The following is a 15,408-nucleotide window of genomic DNA, read 5'->3' on the forward strand; positions in this document are numbered from 1 at the left end:
CATGCATTGAGATTATTTCCATTATTTTGCTGCTATAAATGTCCAAATGATAAGCCACTTTGTTGAGCTATCAGTTGTGGCCAGGTCGCTTCTGAAAAATAAGTTAATACCTTGGTGGGCTTCGCCTGGTAGGATGGGGATGGTTTAGTTGTATCTGTATGCGTTGTGGGTGATTTGTTTACCTATCTTGTACTTTGCGCTACTGTCATCTTTGTATTGTATGTTACTCTAACGTTCTTACCCACCCCTATTGGACATCTGTGAAAAGGAGCTTTATAGCTCATCAGATTCCTCCAGTATAAATATTCTGATTCTGTAATTCCGACAGCAATGGTCCACCATTTAAAGTGACGTTAATTAATCAGCCCTCGTTACATGCAGAAGCAGCCAACCCCGTGCTTACCTGGGCGGAGAGGGTACCCCTCCCGCTTGTCGACGGTGGTGCTGTGTGGGATGTTGTAGAACTCTGGGAGGCCACCAAACTGCCTCCACACTTGATGGTAGTTGTGCAAGGTTTTCATGGCACTGTCGATATTTCCCACCAAACTCTGAAAATGGGACACAAGCCGTACATAGATTTCTCACCAAATTTTTTTTTTTATCAACTTCCATTATCGTTGGGATCATGCCGTTGTGTCACGGTCAGCACAATGGAGGTTTATTCAATTTTATTCATTTATTGGGAGACAAATTTTGTGATTTTTTTCCAGAAAAATAAACAGCAAAAAACATTGGTAATTGTCTTGCCTGATGTTGTTAACAGGACCCTGCGGGGTGGGCTGGTAGGAATAATACTTAGTACCGGTACAGGGATATCGACCGGGCTGGGTGGGGAGGGGCTGGGTGGGGAGGGGCTGGGTGGGGAGGGGCTGGGTGGGGAGGGGCTGGGTGGGGAGGGGCTGGGTGGGGAGGGGCTGGTCACCCCGTGGTGTCCTTATAAAACTCAACGTTTAACCTACTCACGCCGGCTTGTGCCCGCCCTCACAGTCGGGCATATTTGCGGAATACACCACGCCGCCGTTGACCCTGGCCATTGACCGAGCAACCCAACGTTCCTACCAGCTCCCTCCGCAGGAATGTGTTCTATGTGCCACTCAGTCCGTATTTAGCCGCCTATTCTGTTGTTCCACTCGGTCGACTGAACGGGTTTAAGGCAGTGACTGGAGAAAATGTGTTGCCCGTAGTGTGCAAAAAACTCATCTTGCTGTGATTTGCTTACTAATGTAAAAGCGGGGGTGCTGCATCATTGTTTTTAATTATAATATCACTCAAATATTGGTGGGGGGAGAGGGCGGGGGGGGGGGCAGGGCTGGGTGGCGCGTCTTACTTCTCGGTGGTTTTGTTTGTGTGCAGATAATAAATCGCAACAAAATTGAAGCAGAGAAGTGCACCGCCTCCTACACCAGTTGACAGCCCCCCCCCCCCAACACCCCCCAACACCACCCTCAACACCAGCCCTCACCACCCCCCCACCACCCCCCCACCACCCCCCACCACCACCCAACCCCACCACCACCACCCCACCACCACCTTCTGCACTAGGCCTCGCGAAGCCTCCCACACTAGGCCTCGCGAAGCCTGCCGCACTAGGCCTCGCGAAGCCTGCCGCACTAGGCCTCGCGAAGCCTTCTCTGCAGTAGACTTAGCGAAGCCTTCTGCACTAGGCCTCGCGAAGCCTCTGCAGTAGGCCTCGCGAAGCCTTCCCTGCAGTAGGCCTCGCGAAGCCTTCTCTGCAGTAGGCCTCGCGATGCCTTCTCTGCAGTAGGCCTCGCGAAGCCTTCTCTGCAGTAGGCCTCGCGAAGCCTGCCGCACTAGGCCTCGCGAAGCCTTCTCTGCAGTAGGCCTCGCGATGCCTTCTCTGCAGTAGGCCTCGCGATGCCTTCTCTGCAGTAGGCCTCGCGATGCCTTCTCTGCAGTAGACCTAGCGAAGCCTTCTGCACTAGGCCTCGCGAAGCCTTCTCTGCAGTAGGCCTCGCGAAGCCTTCTCTGCAGTAGGCCTCGCGAAGCCTTCCCTGCAGTAGGCCTCGCGAAGCCTTCCCTGCAGTAGGCCTCGCGAAGCCTTCTCTGCAGTAGGCCTCGCGAAGCCTTCTCTGCAGTAGGCCTCGCGAAGCCTTCTCTGCAGTAGGCCTCGCGATGCCTTCTCTGCAGTAGGCCTCGCGAAGCCTGCCGCACTAGGCCTCGCGAAGCCTTCTCTGCAGTAGGCCTCGCGAAGCCTTCCCTGCAGTAGGCCTCGCGAAGACTTCTCTGCAGTAGGCCTCGTGATGCCTTTTCCGCAGTAGGCCTCGCAAAGCCTGCCGCACTAGGCCTCGCGAAGCCTGCCGCACTAGGCCTCGCGCCGTGCTTTTCGTGCACAAATAAGGCGATTAAATGTATCTCGTCTCTGTGTTAATAAATGTATCTGTGTTAAAAAAAACGTGCTGCGTTTCAGTAAAGTAAATTTGAAGCGAAGTTTAAAGTTTCGCCGTGAGGCGCCGGAAGCGACGGCCATCTTGTTTAGTTCACAGATCGCAGGGGGAGCAGGCGACCATCTTGTCGGACAGGGTCATGCCAAGTGTTTGCAGTAGGGGGCGATGTTGATACACGGACGGACGGACACATTAATATATTGGTGGTCTGGTCCACTTCGTTCCTACCAGTATAATCCACCTTATTGTACACACACACAACCTGAGCCCACGAAGTATCGTACCCTGGACCTCGAGGAACGAGCTCTATAAGGACCAGTGGGGTCCCACTGTGATGAAGAGTGTGCGTACCTGTAGTCCTGGCCAATAGGCATCCAGCGACTGAAAGACTGGCATTGAAACAGTCCCCTTGCTCATGTGAACCCACACATACCAATCATCGTGCTTCATGTACTTCTCAATTGCTTCCGAATACTCTGCAACGAAACGCATGCAAATCATTGACTGTACTGTTCATTGATAAAAAAAAATTGCTGGGTATAAACTACACACATCGTGAAGAGATTAAACCAAAATATAAAAAAAATAAGTAGATCTATTATCCGGCAGCTTCGGTGGGAAGGAGGCGCCGGGTTTTCAAAATCGCCGGATAATCACTAATCATTATTTCAAATAGCTTATTTTTGCACTTTCTTGTATAGCATTGTTTTTAGGTGTTGTGTATATGATTTTAGTGTTTTCCATTTGTGTACAATATGAAATTGGCATAAACATACAAATAGACAAAAATAAAAATCCTGTAAAAAGTTACGTCATATTACACACACTTTGACGGATCGCACTGTATTTTGTTATTACTGTAGTTATTAGTCATGACAAATGTATATACGTGCAGTATTTTTATTGTTTAAGTTGATGGATGTTTATAATGTATTGTATCTCTAAAATCAAGTTTCAAGCATAGCTACTTTTTTTGTCACGCACATGGTGCCAGTGCCGATCGCCAGACTGGTACAGCCTTTGGAGCAGTTTTGCCACATCGGCCCGGGACAGACAGAATGTTGGAAGCCAGATAATCGCGTGCCTGATTATCGATGATCAACTGTTGTCACAATCACTATAGCATGCCCAAGGTATCGTGTTCATTCCTCCAGTCACCATGGAAATACCTTTGAACATTTCCATGTACTCTGGTTCATGCAGCAGGATGGCCCCTTTGACTAAATACTCAAAGTATGAATCGATTCCAGCTCCAATCCCCGCATCCTGCGCGACCCAGGCCGACGTCTTCACATCGATGTGGTTGCCAACCTAAAGGTGAGAACAAATAAAATACACAAAGGCCATGTGTGTTGGCTGCAAAGACGATGCAAGGATGCATGCATATTTTGCGGCTTCGTTTTTTTTCATTTACTTGTCACGTGCATCTCACGGGTGGATTTAGACTGTACTGTATCGTTCCTTCAGTGGCCACAACTTTTATCTTCCAAATGATTCATTGAAAGTGGTTCAAACTGGCCGAAGTCTGTGCAGAAAATGCAAATGAAGGAGGTTCGCTACTGGCTTGCACCTTCTCTGCACCTTTTTGGACAAGATGTGCCGTATAGCAGGGGTCCCCAACCCCTGGGCCGCGGACCGGTACCAGTCCGTGGCCTGTCAGGAACCGGGCCGCACAGCAGGAGGTGAGCGGTGAGTCCACGCGTGGCCTGCCCATTATTTTATTTACCACTTCCGTCCACGCCTCTTTCCCGCACTGCGCACTTGTCTCAGTCACAGTTTTGGTAAACCCACAAGCTAACCTCTAGCCAAAATGAGTCAAAAACAAATGTCGCTGGAGAGCTTCTTTGAAAAGGGGGAAAGACCCAATGATCAACCCCCCCCTCCCCGGTCCGTGAACAAAGTGTCTTCCACGAAACCGGTTCCTGGTGCCAAAAAGGTTGGGGACCGCTGCAGGATGGAGGTTCATGTCAGGACAGGAGGACATGGGTAGGGGACACCTTTTTGCAGTGGTCAAGCACAACCCGAAAGAAAGTCCCACGTGTTCTAGAATGTGAAGCGGCCATTAAAGAGAAGCACTTTTTACCATAAACATCTGCACAATGATTCTACAGTGGCTCACCATACAATGGGAAACTAAAAATCTTACACGGAGAGACGCACTCGTGACGAGAGCGGACGAAAACAACCAGAGCAGCGTTCTCATAGCGTGGGTCGTGACTCCAGATGGGTCCCTCAAGTTATCAAAAGGGAGTCAGGTCTGTTGTATGATACCACTCCCACCCAGAGTTTTCTGGCCGCATAAAGAAGCACTTGGCAGTAGCCTTATTGAGACATACAAACAGGGCAAGGCCCCTTGATGGTAGCAAAGGTACGAACTGGTGGCACAACCCAGAGTAGGGTCTAAACCCCTGCCACCTAGACACAAACCTCTTCTCGGTGACGCATTCGTCAATAGGTGATAGGGTGTGATGTGCATCAGCTGCCACCGATTCAGAGAAATAAATTATATACTTGATTTTTTTCATGAAAAATCAATTCAGGTAAAGCTTATACTTTGCATTGTTTCTAAAGAAAGGGGTATTTGAAGCGGAAGCACTCATCTGTATTTCTGTATTTATCAGAGCTGGATGCTAAGCAGCTCAAAGGAATAGTTGTTGGCATTTGAGCACAGATGCCTGAGACAGATGCTGTGAAATGCCGGGAAAGAGAACACAGCAGGTGAATGTTGTCGAGATGATTCGACGTAAAAGGTTGGCACTGGGTTGGATACGCGTGTGCAGAATGGGGGAAGGCCAATTACCGAGACAGGCATTGGAGTAGTTTCCACAAATCTGGCAAACCAAGGAAAAGACTTAAGACCATATGGTCGGATGAGACTGTCAGGGCAGAAGTTGGAGGTCACTGCGTGCCTACTGTGCAGCAACTGTGGGATCCGGCAAAGGGTGAAAAGCGTTGACAATGAGGTGCAACAGTGGTGGTGACATCAACGGCTTTGGCCATAAAGGCATCTCTGTAATCCATAAAAATAAAGTATCACGGTTCAAGCCACAAAAAGCGGGACGGGCACCCACCAAACCGATGTCTGAGCGTGTTGTCCACAAAGAAAGCAGAGCTGTGCGAGCGGTGTCCTCAAAGACGGGGTCTCCGGTGAGCCGGCTGAGCGCGGAGAACTCCAAAATGAAGGTTCCCACGCCGGCCGTGCAGGTGACGCTCGTCTCAGTGGGGTGAACGCCGTGCCGCAGGTTCACCGTGCCGTATGGCATGCCCGTCGCCGTCTGGAACGCTGCACATGGGGACGCAAGTCAGCGGCGTGTGCTGCTGTGTGTGCCGAGGTTGCGTCTCTGTATGATGATGGTGGGTGACCGGGCCTCATAGTGTGGCCCCCAGGCTGTAGAATTCACTTCCACCGGATCAGTATTCTTCACTAATTTTCAGAGGGGGGGCCACATCAGTGTGAGGACCGCCACACATTTGAAACCATTGGGTTTGATGGCACGATGGGGCTGTTTTCACATTTGTGTATTGTCAGGCGCTGCACATCAGGGGCTGCACTAAAGGCCACCAGGGGCCGCCAGTGGCCTGCAGGTCTTGCAATTAAGAACACTGCTCCAGATGTTCGCTCTGCTGACTCACCCTCTTTTTTCTCAAATCGCGCCTTAAGACGCAAATAATTCTAAGGGCCTTAGAAATAATTTGCTTTGTTTTGTGGTTGGAAATCTTTGTTTAGGGGTTGGAATTGATTGGTGTGAGCCTGTGTGTGTGTGCGTGTTTTGCAGTATTATTTACCCGTCACACCATGAGCCAAAGTCCAAAACATTAGTTCTCTCACTCTGGGTTCGTGCTGCTGAGTCTTGTCTGTAAGTAGGTATATGAGTTCTACGATTGCAATGAAAATCCAGCATCCCTCTTACAAATCCATTTCACGCCACATTCTACTGTAACTTGCTTCCAGCGTCTCGACTCGCGAACCCACACGTTTTCCCTGCTTTCAATCATTTTTCCACAGCCCACTAAGTTCAGTCAGAGTTGAGAAATCGATCGCCTGATCTGCAAGATCAGCAACCTGCTGACCACGGTTTGTTTGATTAAACAGGTGCTGCTGGAAGATATTGATCCAGAGGGGCCCATGTGCTGATAAAATTGTACAGACCTTTGTTAATCCACCATGCCATGTATATCGACTGATTGCATCGAGCTAGTAAATAAATAAATAAAGTTTATACCTTTTGAAAACCGGTACATGCAGAAGATGCAAGAAATGTTATGGCAGAACAGGGTTAGCGGACTTGGGACATTTAATGCGGAACAAAAAAGTCGAAGATGCATTCCGGATGTAGTTGCGATGGCTGGGCACATGTTCAGGATGGTGGAGGGAGCGGGCTACTGAGACAAACATTGCAGTGGCACCCAGAGGTCATTGCCCGAAGATGTTGGGAGAATGATAAGAGTGGACCTTTGAAGTGGAACAGCAGCTGGGGATTTGTGTTTCACGAATGAACGGACGAAAGCTTTCCACAAAACGCCTCGCTCGCACGTTTCAATATTCACAAAACTAGGACCGTCGCCGTAACAACAGGGGGTTTAAACATTTGTGGCGACCTTTCGACTTGAACAGGTTTCAAAACACCAAATTATACCGGGCAGGAGTTTTCTGGCGACCTGCTCAGCCATGCGGAGGAGTGGCCCTGAGCAGGGCCATCCGTCCTCCAGCTCCACGCCCGCTTGCTTGGACAGCAGATGTGCAGACAGCAGGCCACCCACCACTGCCGAGAAACAGTCAGCACCAATAAGACGCAATCCAGGGCGTCCGCCGCTACAGCAACACTCCTCTTCTACACGCTTATATGGGCGGGGGGGGGGGGTCTCTATCGGTGTTTCACGCATCACTTGCTTTTTAGCAGTGTGGAGGACCGCAGGTTAAAGCGGATGATCGGACAAATATGCTACCACGTGAAAATAAATGTACGTACTTCCAGGAGGCTACCTCCAGATAAGCACTGGTCATGGGGAACCCTGATAATAAGTACGGATACTATAGAGATGATAATAGTGGAGTCAATGCACTCACATTATATAGGATCCCGCTTTCTCCAACCGCACCTCCGATTAGCACGGTTAGCTACGTACAGTGGAAAGAAGTTCAACATGCATGCATACATTCGCCACTCGGGCTGTGTGTGGCTGTGTGTTCTGCTTTTAAGGCACACAACGCATTAACACCACGTGGACACATTTACACATCGCACAGCTTGGTAGCTTACCACGGATATTTGTTTCAAAAACGGATACGTTGACATCTTGATTAAAGTTGATTGCATCCTCCAGGAAGAGAGAGACTCTCTGGAACTCGGTAGTGTTTCCCAGAACCTACGCGGCACAGGGGAGAGTGAGGGGGTTCAGCAGGTGAGGAGGTACAGGGCAAGGAGATAAAGGGGGGTTGGAGGGGTAAGAGCATACGTTTTTGTGACACTTATGCATAGGTGAAACATGAAAGCAATTTGACGCTGGTGCACGGTCAACCGAGGTGGTGGAATTTTACATCACACTCGCTAACCAGCAACACTAACAGCTGTAGCTGTATAATTGTCTATTAATTACACTACCGTCACCTTTAACCATAAGGTAACTGTGCAGCACCGTGATGAGCCAGTGTTTTTCAAAGTTAAAGCGAAAGGTTACACCAACGACACGCTGCGTACGGGTGGATATTCCTTACCAGAAGCGTGTCCAACGCGTCAATCAAAGTAAGAGAAAATCTACAAGGAAGACAAGAATCAATTATTGTACATTACTGTTTGGCTACCAGACAACCCTGTCGCTGGTGAGCGTGCATGCGAGCACGCAGCAAGACCGACATTAGATACCATCGCAGCAGTTTGAAGGATACGCAATTTGACTGCAGTGTACAGTTACACTGACATATCGATACCAGATAAAACATCGACTTTATGTTAAAACAAATTTAGCGTTGATATAACTGAATGTCAGCTTGTCAAGAAAGGTGAAATTATTTTTCAAACTGACATTTTGCAATACCGAAGTGGGTCCAATTGAAATCGACTGGTAGATGAGCAGAATGCGTTGAGATGGTAAACCTCAATTGTTTGTAAAACACTTTGGCAGTTAGTCAAACCCTCCAGGCACTGGGCGAACCGAATATCGCACACAACTGTTCCAAGTTAAAATACTTCATGCATGCGTTTCAGAATCACAATCTTTATTTATCCTGGAGGAATCCGATGAGCTGTGAAGCTCTTTTGATGTCCAGTAGGGGCGGGTCAGCAATTTTCATTCTTAATATCAGAATCAGAATCTTTATTTGAATAAGTGTCCAGGAGGGGCCGCTTAGCAAGTTACAGCAGCAAACAATAAAAAAACGATAGGAGTGCAAAATAGATATAAAAAATGTGATCACCAGGGCCAGTTTGGCTCTGCTGCTGCCAACGCCACACTCTTAAATTTGGTAATCGTAGCAAAAGCCCTCTCTCAAAAACGTGACAGTACTTGTCACACAAAAACAAAGATCCCCCGTATAGCCTTAACCAACTGTTGGGGGCAAGTGCTATTAGCGAGTCGGCCAGCATGGCACACGAGGGGGTGGGTGGTTAGCACCACGCCCAGCCATCTTTGTATCCCCAGTGGCGATATTTACAAATCACACCAGGTATTCATTTGAGGCCGAATTGATTTATGGGAGGCCCAGGACCGATTCAGATAATCGTCACTGGCGTTGGCCGTGAGCCGGAATCGAACTCTGCTCGCGGGGTTCATAGTGCAGCGCGCTAACCGCTTCGCCATCGCTCCCCACACGAGCACCTTCCGTGTCCCACAACTCAGCGTCGGCCGTCGCTCACGCCCCGACACGTGGACAGCACAGCAGGAGGCACGGATGGGCTTTCAGGACATCTGCGAAAAGAAGCTTCAGAGGTCATCGGATTCCTCCAGTCTAAATAAAAGATTCTGATTCTGAACTACCAACAACCATCCCCGCCCCCCACCCCATATTAAGCGCAACCATCCGCACCTGCCCCAGGTGTCTTGTCCATCGCACGTAAGAGGTCTCAGCTCATCGAAGGGCATGGCGTTGTGCATGTAGTTGTCGTACGCGTGGTAGAACATTGCCTTGACTCGCGACCTAGAATACACGACAGCAGTGCAATTGTGACCTGTACGGGTTTCTGTATCTCTTATGAACGTGTCTCTATGTATATCCGAGTCTATGTATCTATGCGTGTATCTATGGGCTTAGTCCATTGGTCCACAGCATGGGGTTTCAACATACCCAGACTCTACCCCACCACACGCGGGGTGTTAAGGGCCGTCCATAAATTACGTCACGAGATTTTGTACGATTTTTGACCCCCCCCCGTCACACGGCGTCACAAAAAGTCAGACCCCCCTCAAATATGACGTCACAAAGCTCTGCCCCCCGCCCCCCAAAAAACATTTATATTTTGAAAATAAAATATGCTTCAAATCGCTTTAAACTATTGTCATTGTAGTGTGTATTTAATGCGGCGCTGCACTCTGATGTTGTAGGAGAAAACATTTATAAAAAAGTCTAATTAAATTAGGTAGAACGTGTTGCCTATATTTATCTAAAGTTGCGCATTTTGATGTGACGTCACATTTCTCACCCCACCCCCCTCGTCACACATCATCACAAATGTCTGACAACACCCCCCCAGGTGCGTGACGTCATTTATGGACGGCCCCTTAGCTCACTTGGACTTGCAATGCAGACGTGCAGGTTGGATTCCATCTCCCACTCTCTCACTCACCCATTCTCTGGACATCTACTCGACATCTGTGCAAAAAGAGCTTTAAAGCTCATCAGATTCCTCCAGTATAAATAAATATTCTGATGAAGGCAAGCCGAAGTAGCGCGATCGTGGCCATGCAACCCAAACCACTGCTGTGGGGTACACGCTCCTTCAACTGATGAACAGCAAAACGACGACGAGCTTCCGTCTCCTTGAAGCCCTTCCCCTCTCCCACTCGCCGTGGCCAGCCGCAGACCACCTCCACATCGAGATCGCGACCCTAGCGCCGCTAACATCAAGCGCGCAGCAGCAGCAGGAGCAGCAGCAGGAGCAACAGGAGCAGCAGCAGCAGGAGCAAGAGTAGCAGCAGCAGGAGCAGCAGCAGCAGGAGCAGCAGCAGGAGCAGCAGGAGGAGCAGCAGCAGCAGGAGGAGCAGCAGCAGCAGGAGGAGCAGCAGCAGCAGGAGCAGCAGCAGGAGGAGCAGCAGGAGCAGCAGCAGGAGGAGCAGCAGGAGCAGCAGCAGGAGGAGCAGCAGGAGCAGCAGCAGGAGGAGGAGCAGCAGCAGCAGGAGGAGCAGCAGCAGCAGCAGGAGGAGCAGCAGCAGCAGGAGGAGCAGCAGCAGCAGCAGGAGGAGCAGCAGCAGCAGCAGGAGGAGCAGCAGCAGCAGGAGGAGCAGCAGCAGCAGCAGGAGGAGCAGCAGCAGCAGCAGGAGGAGCAGCAGCAGCAGGAGGAGCAGCAGCAGGAGGAGCAGCAGCAGCAGGAGGAGCAGCAGCAGCAGGAGGAGCAGCAGCAGCAGCAGGAGGAGCAGCAGCAGGAGGAGCAGCAGCAGCAGGAGGAGCAGCAGCAGCAGGAGGAGCAGCAGCAGCAGCAGGAGAGGCCTCGGGGTACCTGTACGAGTGGAGGCGCGCGGGCAGCTCGGCCTGCGCGCCCAGCGCCGCCGTCACCGCCGCGATGAGCAGCAGCAGCAACAACGGGAGCAGCAGGCGGAGGCGGCGGGGGGGGTGGAGGTGAAGGTGGTGGAGGCGGCGACCGCACGGCGACGAGACGCCCGGAGCGGACCGCGGGTGCCGCCGCGCGGCGTCCATCGCGGATCAGGACGCCGCGTCACGTGACCTCTTCCCCACCGGCCTCCACTTCCGCGTCTGCTGCTGTTGAGCGCGAGGAGACCACGTGGTTGTGCGTGTAGGCCACGTGGTTGTGGGGGGGACACGTCGTTGTGCGAGGAGGCCACGTGGTTGTGCTAGGGGGCCACGTGGTTGTGCGTGTAGGCCACGTGGTTGTGCGTGCAGGCCACGTGGTTGTGGGGGGGGCACGTAGCGCGTGCCTCGCAGTCGGTGTTCGATTGACTTCAATTTGTCAGCGTGAAATCATGGTTCGGAGTCGTTGTTTAGTATCTAAATAAATATGCGGACGGACAATACGCCGACTTTTTACGTGAAGATAAAATTGTGTACACAGTAGTAGGTTTTTAGCCTTTTAAACTGGTACAAAACTGACACCTTTATCCAAGGCATCATGTTTGCAATAACCACAACACAAGTAGTCAAAAAAGCAAACAAAAAGAAGCAACTCTGATAATGATAATAATATGCACTGTCCTTGAAGTTGATTGGTCCACACCCGAGACGGCTTTCTTTAGAGCCTAGTCCCCATTGGTGTTGGACCAGATGACACCAGAAGGCGTACAACTCAAACACAGTGCAATATCAGAGTATTGAGAGCTCGGGGTAAGCATTTACACTATGAGATCTCTTTTACCAGTGGCAAAATATAGTAGTAGGTTTTTACCCTTTTAAACTGGTACAAAACTGACACCTTTATTCAAGGCATCATGTTTGCAATAACCACAACACAAGTAGTCAAAAAAGCAAACAACAAGTATAACCCGTAAAAACTAAGTTTTTCACTATAAATCCTTTATATGCGTGGCGGCTAGAGTCCTCTCGTCCTCTGGCTTGAGATGGCTGCCACCTATGGGTCAGATGATTGCATGCCACCATTAAGCAATTGGTAATTAAATATAATATTTTTGTCCTAAAAAATATTATATGCCGTTGTGCGTGTTGAGTATGTTACATTATCACACAACAAAACATACACAAACATACATGGTAAATATATTGGTCTCACAGTCGATTCATTTATACGTTCCAATGGATGCAGCACTCTCACGACACGGAGATGAGAATCTTGCAGCATCAAACTCTAACCCTAAGCCCCATGTTTCGGAAACAGACGTTATGAGGTACACTGTATCGTTAAAACACGCGTTCGATAAAGTTGCGTTGGGAAAACTTTCCTGTCCAGTGCTTTATATACTGTTGTATAGGATTCCGGAATTAAACTAATTATTTTATCGGCGAGTGTGCATGCAGATCTTGCTTAGTGCTGAAGATGCCTTCCTGGGGAAGTGAGTGCTCCTCAAATCAGTGTTAAAAATGGTCAGACCATTGAATATATGGGGATGTGTTCCCGACAGCATTCACTTTTGTATGATAAATATGTGGGCTGTATTGGGGTATTGGTAATAGTGTTAATAATACAGATGGTAAACATGATTTAATAAATATAGAACTACATTGTAACGGTAAGTATTAAGCACTGTACTCAAGAGTTCATTATAATGTACTTCTACATGGCAGAAGTGGGAGACGAGGTTGGAGGATCTGCTGTGCTCCCAATCTGGGGCATTCTCAGAGGGCTCTAGCACATTTGTGATGTTAGTGATGCCCTTAATCTAATTTCTGTGGTAATGGTTTCTTTAAGGTGGGGCCTGAAACTATCCTGGCCTCGTGAGTTCTCACCTGGTTAACTTTTTTTTGTTAAAAGGGATTTCCAATCATAATCGAATCGCCGGGGATGAGGTCTGTTTGGCTCTGTACATCACTGTCATTGGCTGAGCAAATGATGGTGGCGGGTACGTTTCAAAGGTGGAGGTGCCACTGACTGTCTCGCATCGCCCGCCCGCCCCGTACCACAGTATCAGCCAATAATACAGGACTTCCGGATACATTATACCCGCGAAAGGCCAAAAATAACCCCTGCGATAGCTAAATTAGTATATGTAACAATGTGGACAAATGCTGTCGCACCAGGGTGAGCCGGGGTGGCTGAGATAATATGAGTAAGCGGGGGTAAGCTGTTAGTGGGGGGGGGAGATCCTCCAACCCCCCCATCTCCGGAAGCCAAGGCACCACAAAGTCTGGCGTTGACTGGGAGTAGGACACTAATTGGCCAGTCAGGGCAGGCCTCTTGGCGTGGGTTGAGAGGCAGTCGATAGGGCTGTGCGTGATTGGTTGAAGGGCTTGTGGTGTGATGCGGGACTAAATTAGTTTATTTAGGTGAGCGCTACCCGTGTATGAGGGCGCAGTGTGTTCGGTGTTTTCTTTGGCGGGGTGTTCAGCATTCGCCTTGGTCGGGTTTTAAGCGTTTGCTGGGAGCCACAGGTGGTCTGTGTTTGCCAGGGCTGGGGGGGCTTCGCGGGGGGCCGGTTGCTGTGGGACGTTGATTTAATACGGGTGGCTCGGTGGCCGGGACTTGTTACGATGGGTCGTTGTGGGCGCTGCTGCAGTTGTGTGTGCTGGTTGGTGCGCGGTGTTGCTGCGCGGTGTTGCTGGTGAGCGGAGTCCGCTGTGTGCACAGCAGAGGTCTCACTCAGAATCAGTCGAGCGGCATTATCTTTTCATCGGTTGCGTAACACTGTGTGGAAGCTACTCAGTCTGTCGCTCCGGCCACGGTCATTCCCAGTGGCGGCTGCTGCAAAATCTCTCAGGGGGGGCAAATGTCTGGATGATTGATAAGGATAAGGTCCACTCATGCAATGGATAAATTAACAGCTTAAGCATGTAAAGGCAACTTCACTTCTTTAATATTAATGAAAAATAAAGTGCCTCTTAACAATACATCTTGTTTGTTTCTATACTCACTATTATTACAATCCACTCAGTTTCTTTTATTAAAGATTCCACTAGGTGGCGACAAATAATATTGTTGACTGAAACGTGCTTACGTATGATGACGTAAGCACGTTAGTGCGAGCCCTCCCGGAAGCCAAAGAGAATGCATTTCAGCGCCCGCCGTTCGAAAAAAAAACATCTTTGAATATAAGTCTATGGGAACACTCTGGGCGATTCTCGGCCGGAGTGAAATCGCCCAAAAAGAGGCGGTACTCCACAGAACGTGACATGACGCTGATTGGACTATATCCAGAGGCACAGTAACGCCTAGCGTAACTGTGGTTGAATGAGATTGGTGGTGCGTCGCCCAATCGCCCTAATGAAGAAACCGCCCCTGGTCATTCCCTTCCTTCTCTACGCTTGCGAAACGTGAACCCCCCTAATGGAGCATCTTCACCGATTGGAAACATTTGGGCTGGCCTGCCTACGATCCATCCTGAGAAGCTCAAAAATCCTTGAAAGATTTGGGCAAAGTCCAATCGGTGAGCTCCTCCGGCAGGCAAGGCTACGTTGGCTGGGTCATGTAGCCCGCATGCCCAGTCACTGCACGCCTAAACAGCTTTTGATCGGCCAGATAGAGGGGGCTAAACGGGTGCGGCACGGGCTAGAGAAGAGATGGAGTGATGTGGTACAGGAGGACGTGGAGCTGAGTGGACTTGCCGATGACTGGTACCAGCGGTGTCAAGATCGGCCTCTGTGGAGGAGGCTCGTGAAAGACGCCTCTGGGCAGTTGCAGTTGGAAGCAGTCGCCCTCCAACAACAACGGAGGGCGGATGAGCGATGCTCACAACTACGAGCGGAGCGCCGGGTGACTAAAGCACAGCAAGTTGGCACAGTAGGGGGCACAGGTTGTGTATCAGCCAGTCTTCTTGTCAGTCGACCTGTGGCAGCTGAGTCTGCCCAGTGACCTCCTGCCAGCAGGCGTTCGACACTTCACGTGGCCTCAAGGTGCACATAGCCTGGCACAAGCGTCATGGTGACGTCAACACCACTTAGTGGTGAATGGTTGTTGTCTTCGTTGTGCGAGTCAATGTGTGTGACAGTCGCTTTGTTTGTTTGTGTACATCCATGTGTGTGTGTGCGGTGTGTATTTACATCGATGTGTGTGTGTGTCAGTCGATGTGTGTGTGTAAGTCCATATGTGTGTGCGTAGTTCCATGTGTGTGTGAGTCCATGTGTGCGTGTGTTAGTCGATATGTGTGTTTGTGTAAGTCCATACGTGTGTGTGTAGGTCAGGGGTCGGCAACCTACGGCTCTGGAGCCGCATGCGGCTCTTTACGGGCT

At 50.0% G+C, this 15,408-nt stretch overlaps 1 protein-coding gene across 1 annotated transcript in view; it reads right to left on the bottom strand.

Annotated features, from left to right (window-relative positions):
• EDEM2 (ER degradation enhancing alpha-mannosidase like protein 2) overlaps positions 1-11,307 on the bottom strand; it is a 13,443-nt gene extending 2,136 nt beyond the window's left edge. The window contains exons 1-9 of the mRNA XM_078613850.1: positions 11,057-11,307; positions 9,430-9,540; positions 8,122-8,161; positions 7,667-7,772; positions 7,043-7,168; positions 5,477-5,688; positions 3,575-3,716; positions 2,757-2,881; positions 404-548 (exon numbers count right to left, since the gene is read on the bottom strand). Coding sequence (XP_078469976.1) covers positions 404-548; positions 2,757-2,881; positions 3,575-3,716; positions 5,477-5,688; positions 7,043-7,168; positions 7,667-7,772; positions 8,122-8,161; positions 9,430-9,540; positions 11,057-11,253 — 1,204 coding nt within the window. The 5' untranslated portion in view covers positions 11,254-11,307. The remainder of the gene's footprint in view (positions 1-403; positions 549-2,756; positions 2,882-3,574; positions 3,717-5,476; positions 5,689-7,042; positions 7,169-7,666; positions 7,773-8,121; positions 8,162-9,429; positions 9,541-11,056) is intronic.
• Positions 11,308-15,408: the final 4,101 nt, after the last annotated feature.

The sequence above is a fragment of the Lampetra planeri genome, chromosome 42 (genome assembly GCF_965212315.1).
Source record: "Lampetra planeri chromosome 42, kcLamPlan1.2.h2, whole genome shotgun sequence".
Classification (NCBI taxonomy): domain Eukaryota; kingdom Metazoa; phylum Chordata; class Hyperoartia; order Petromyzontiformes; family Petromyzontidae; genus Lampetra; species Lampetra planeri.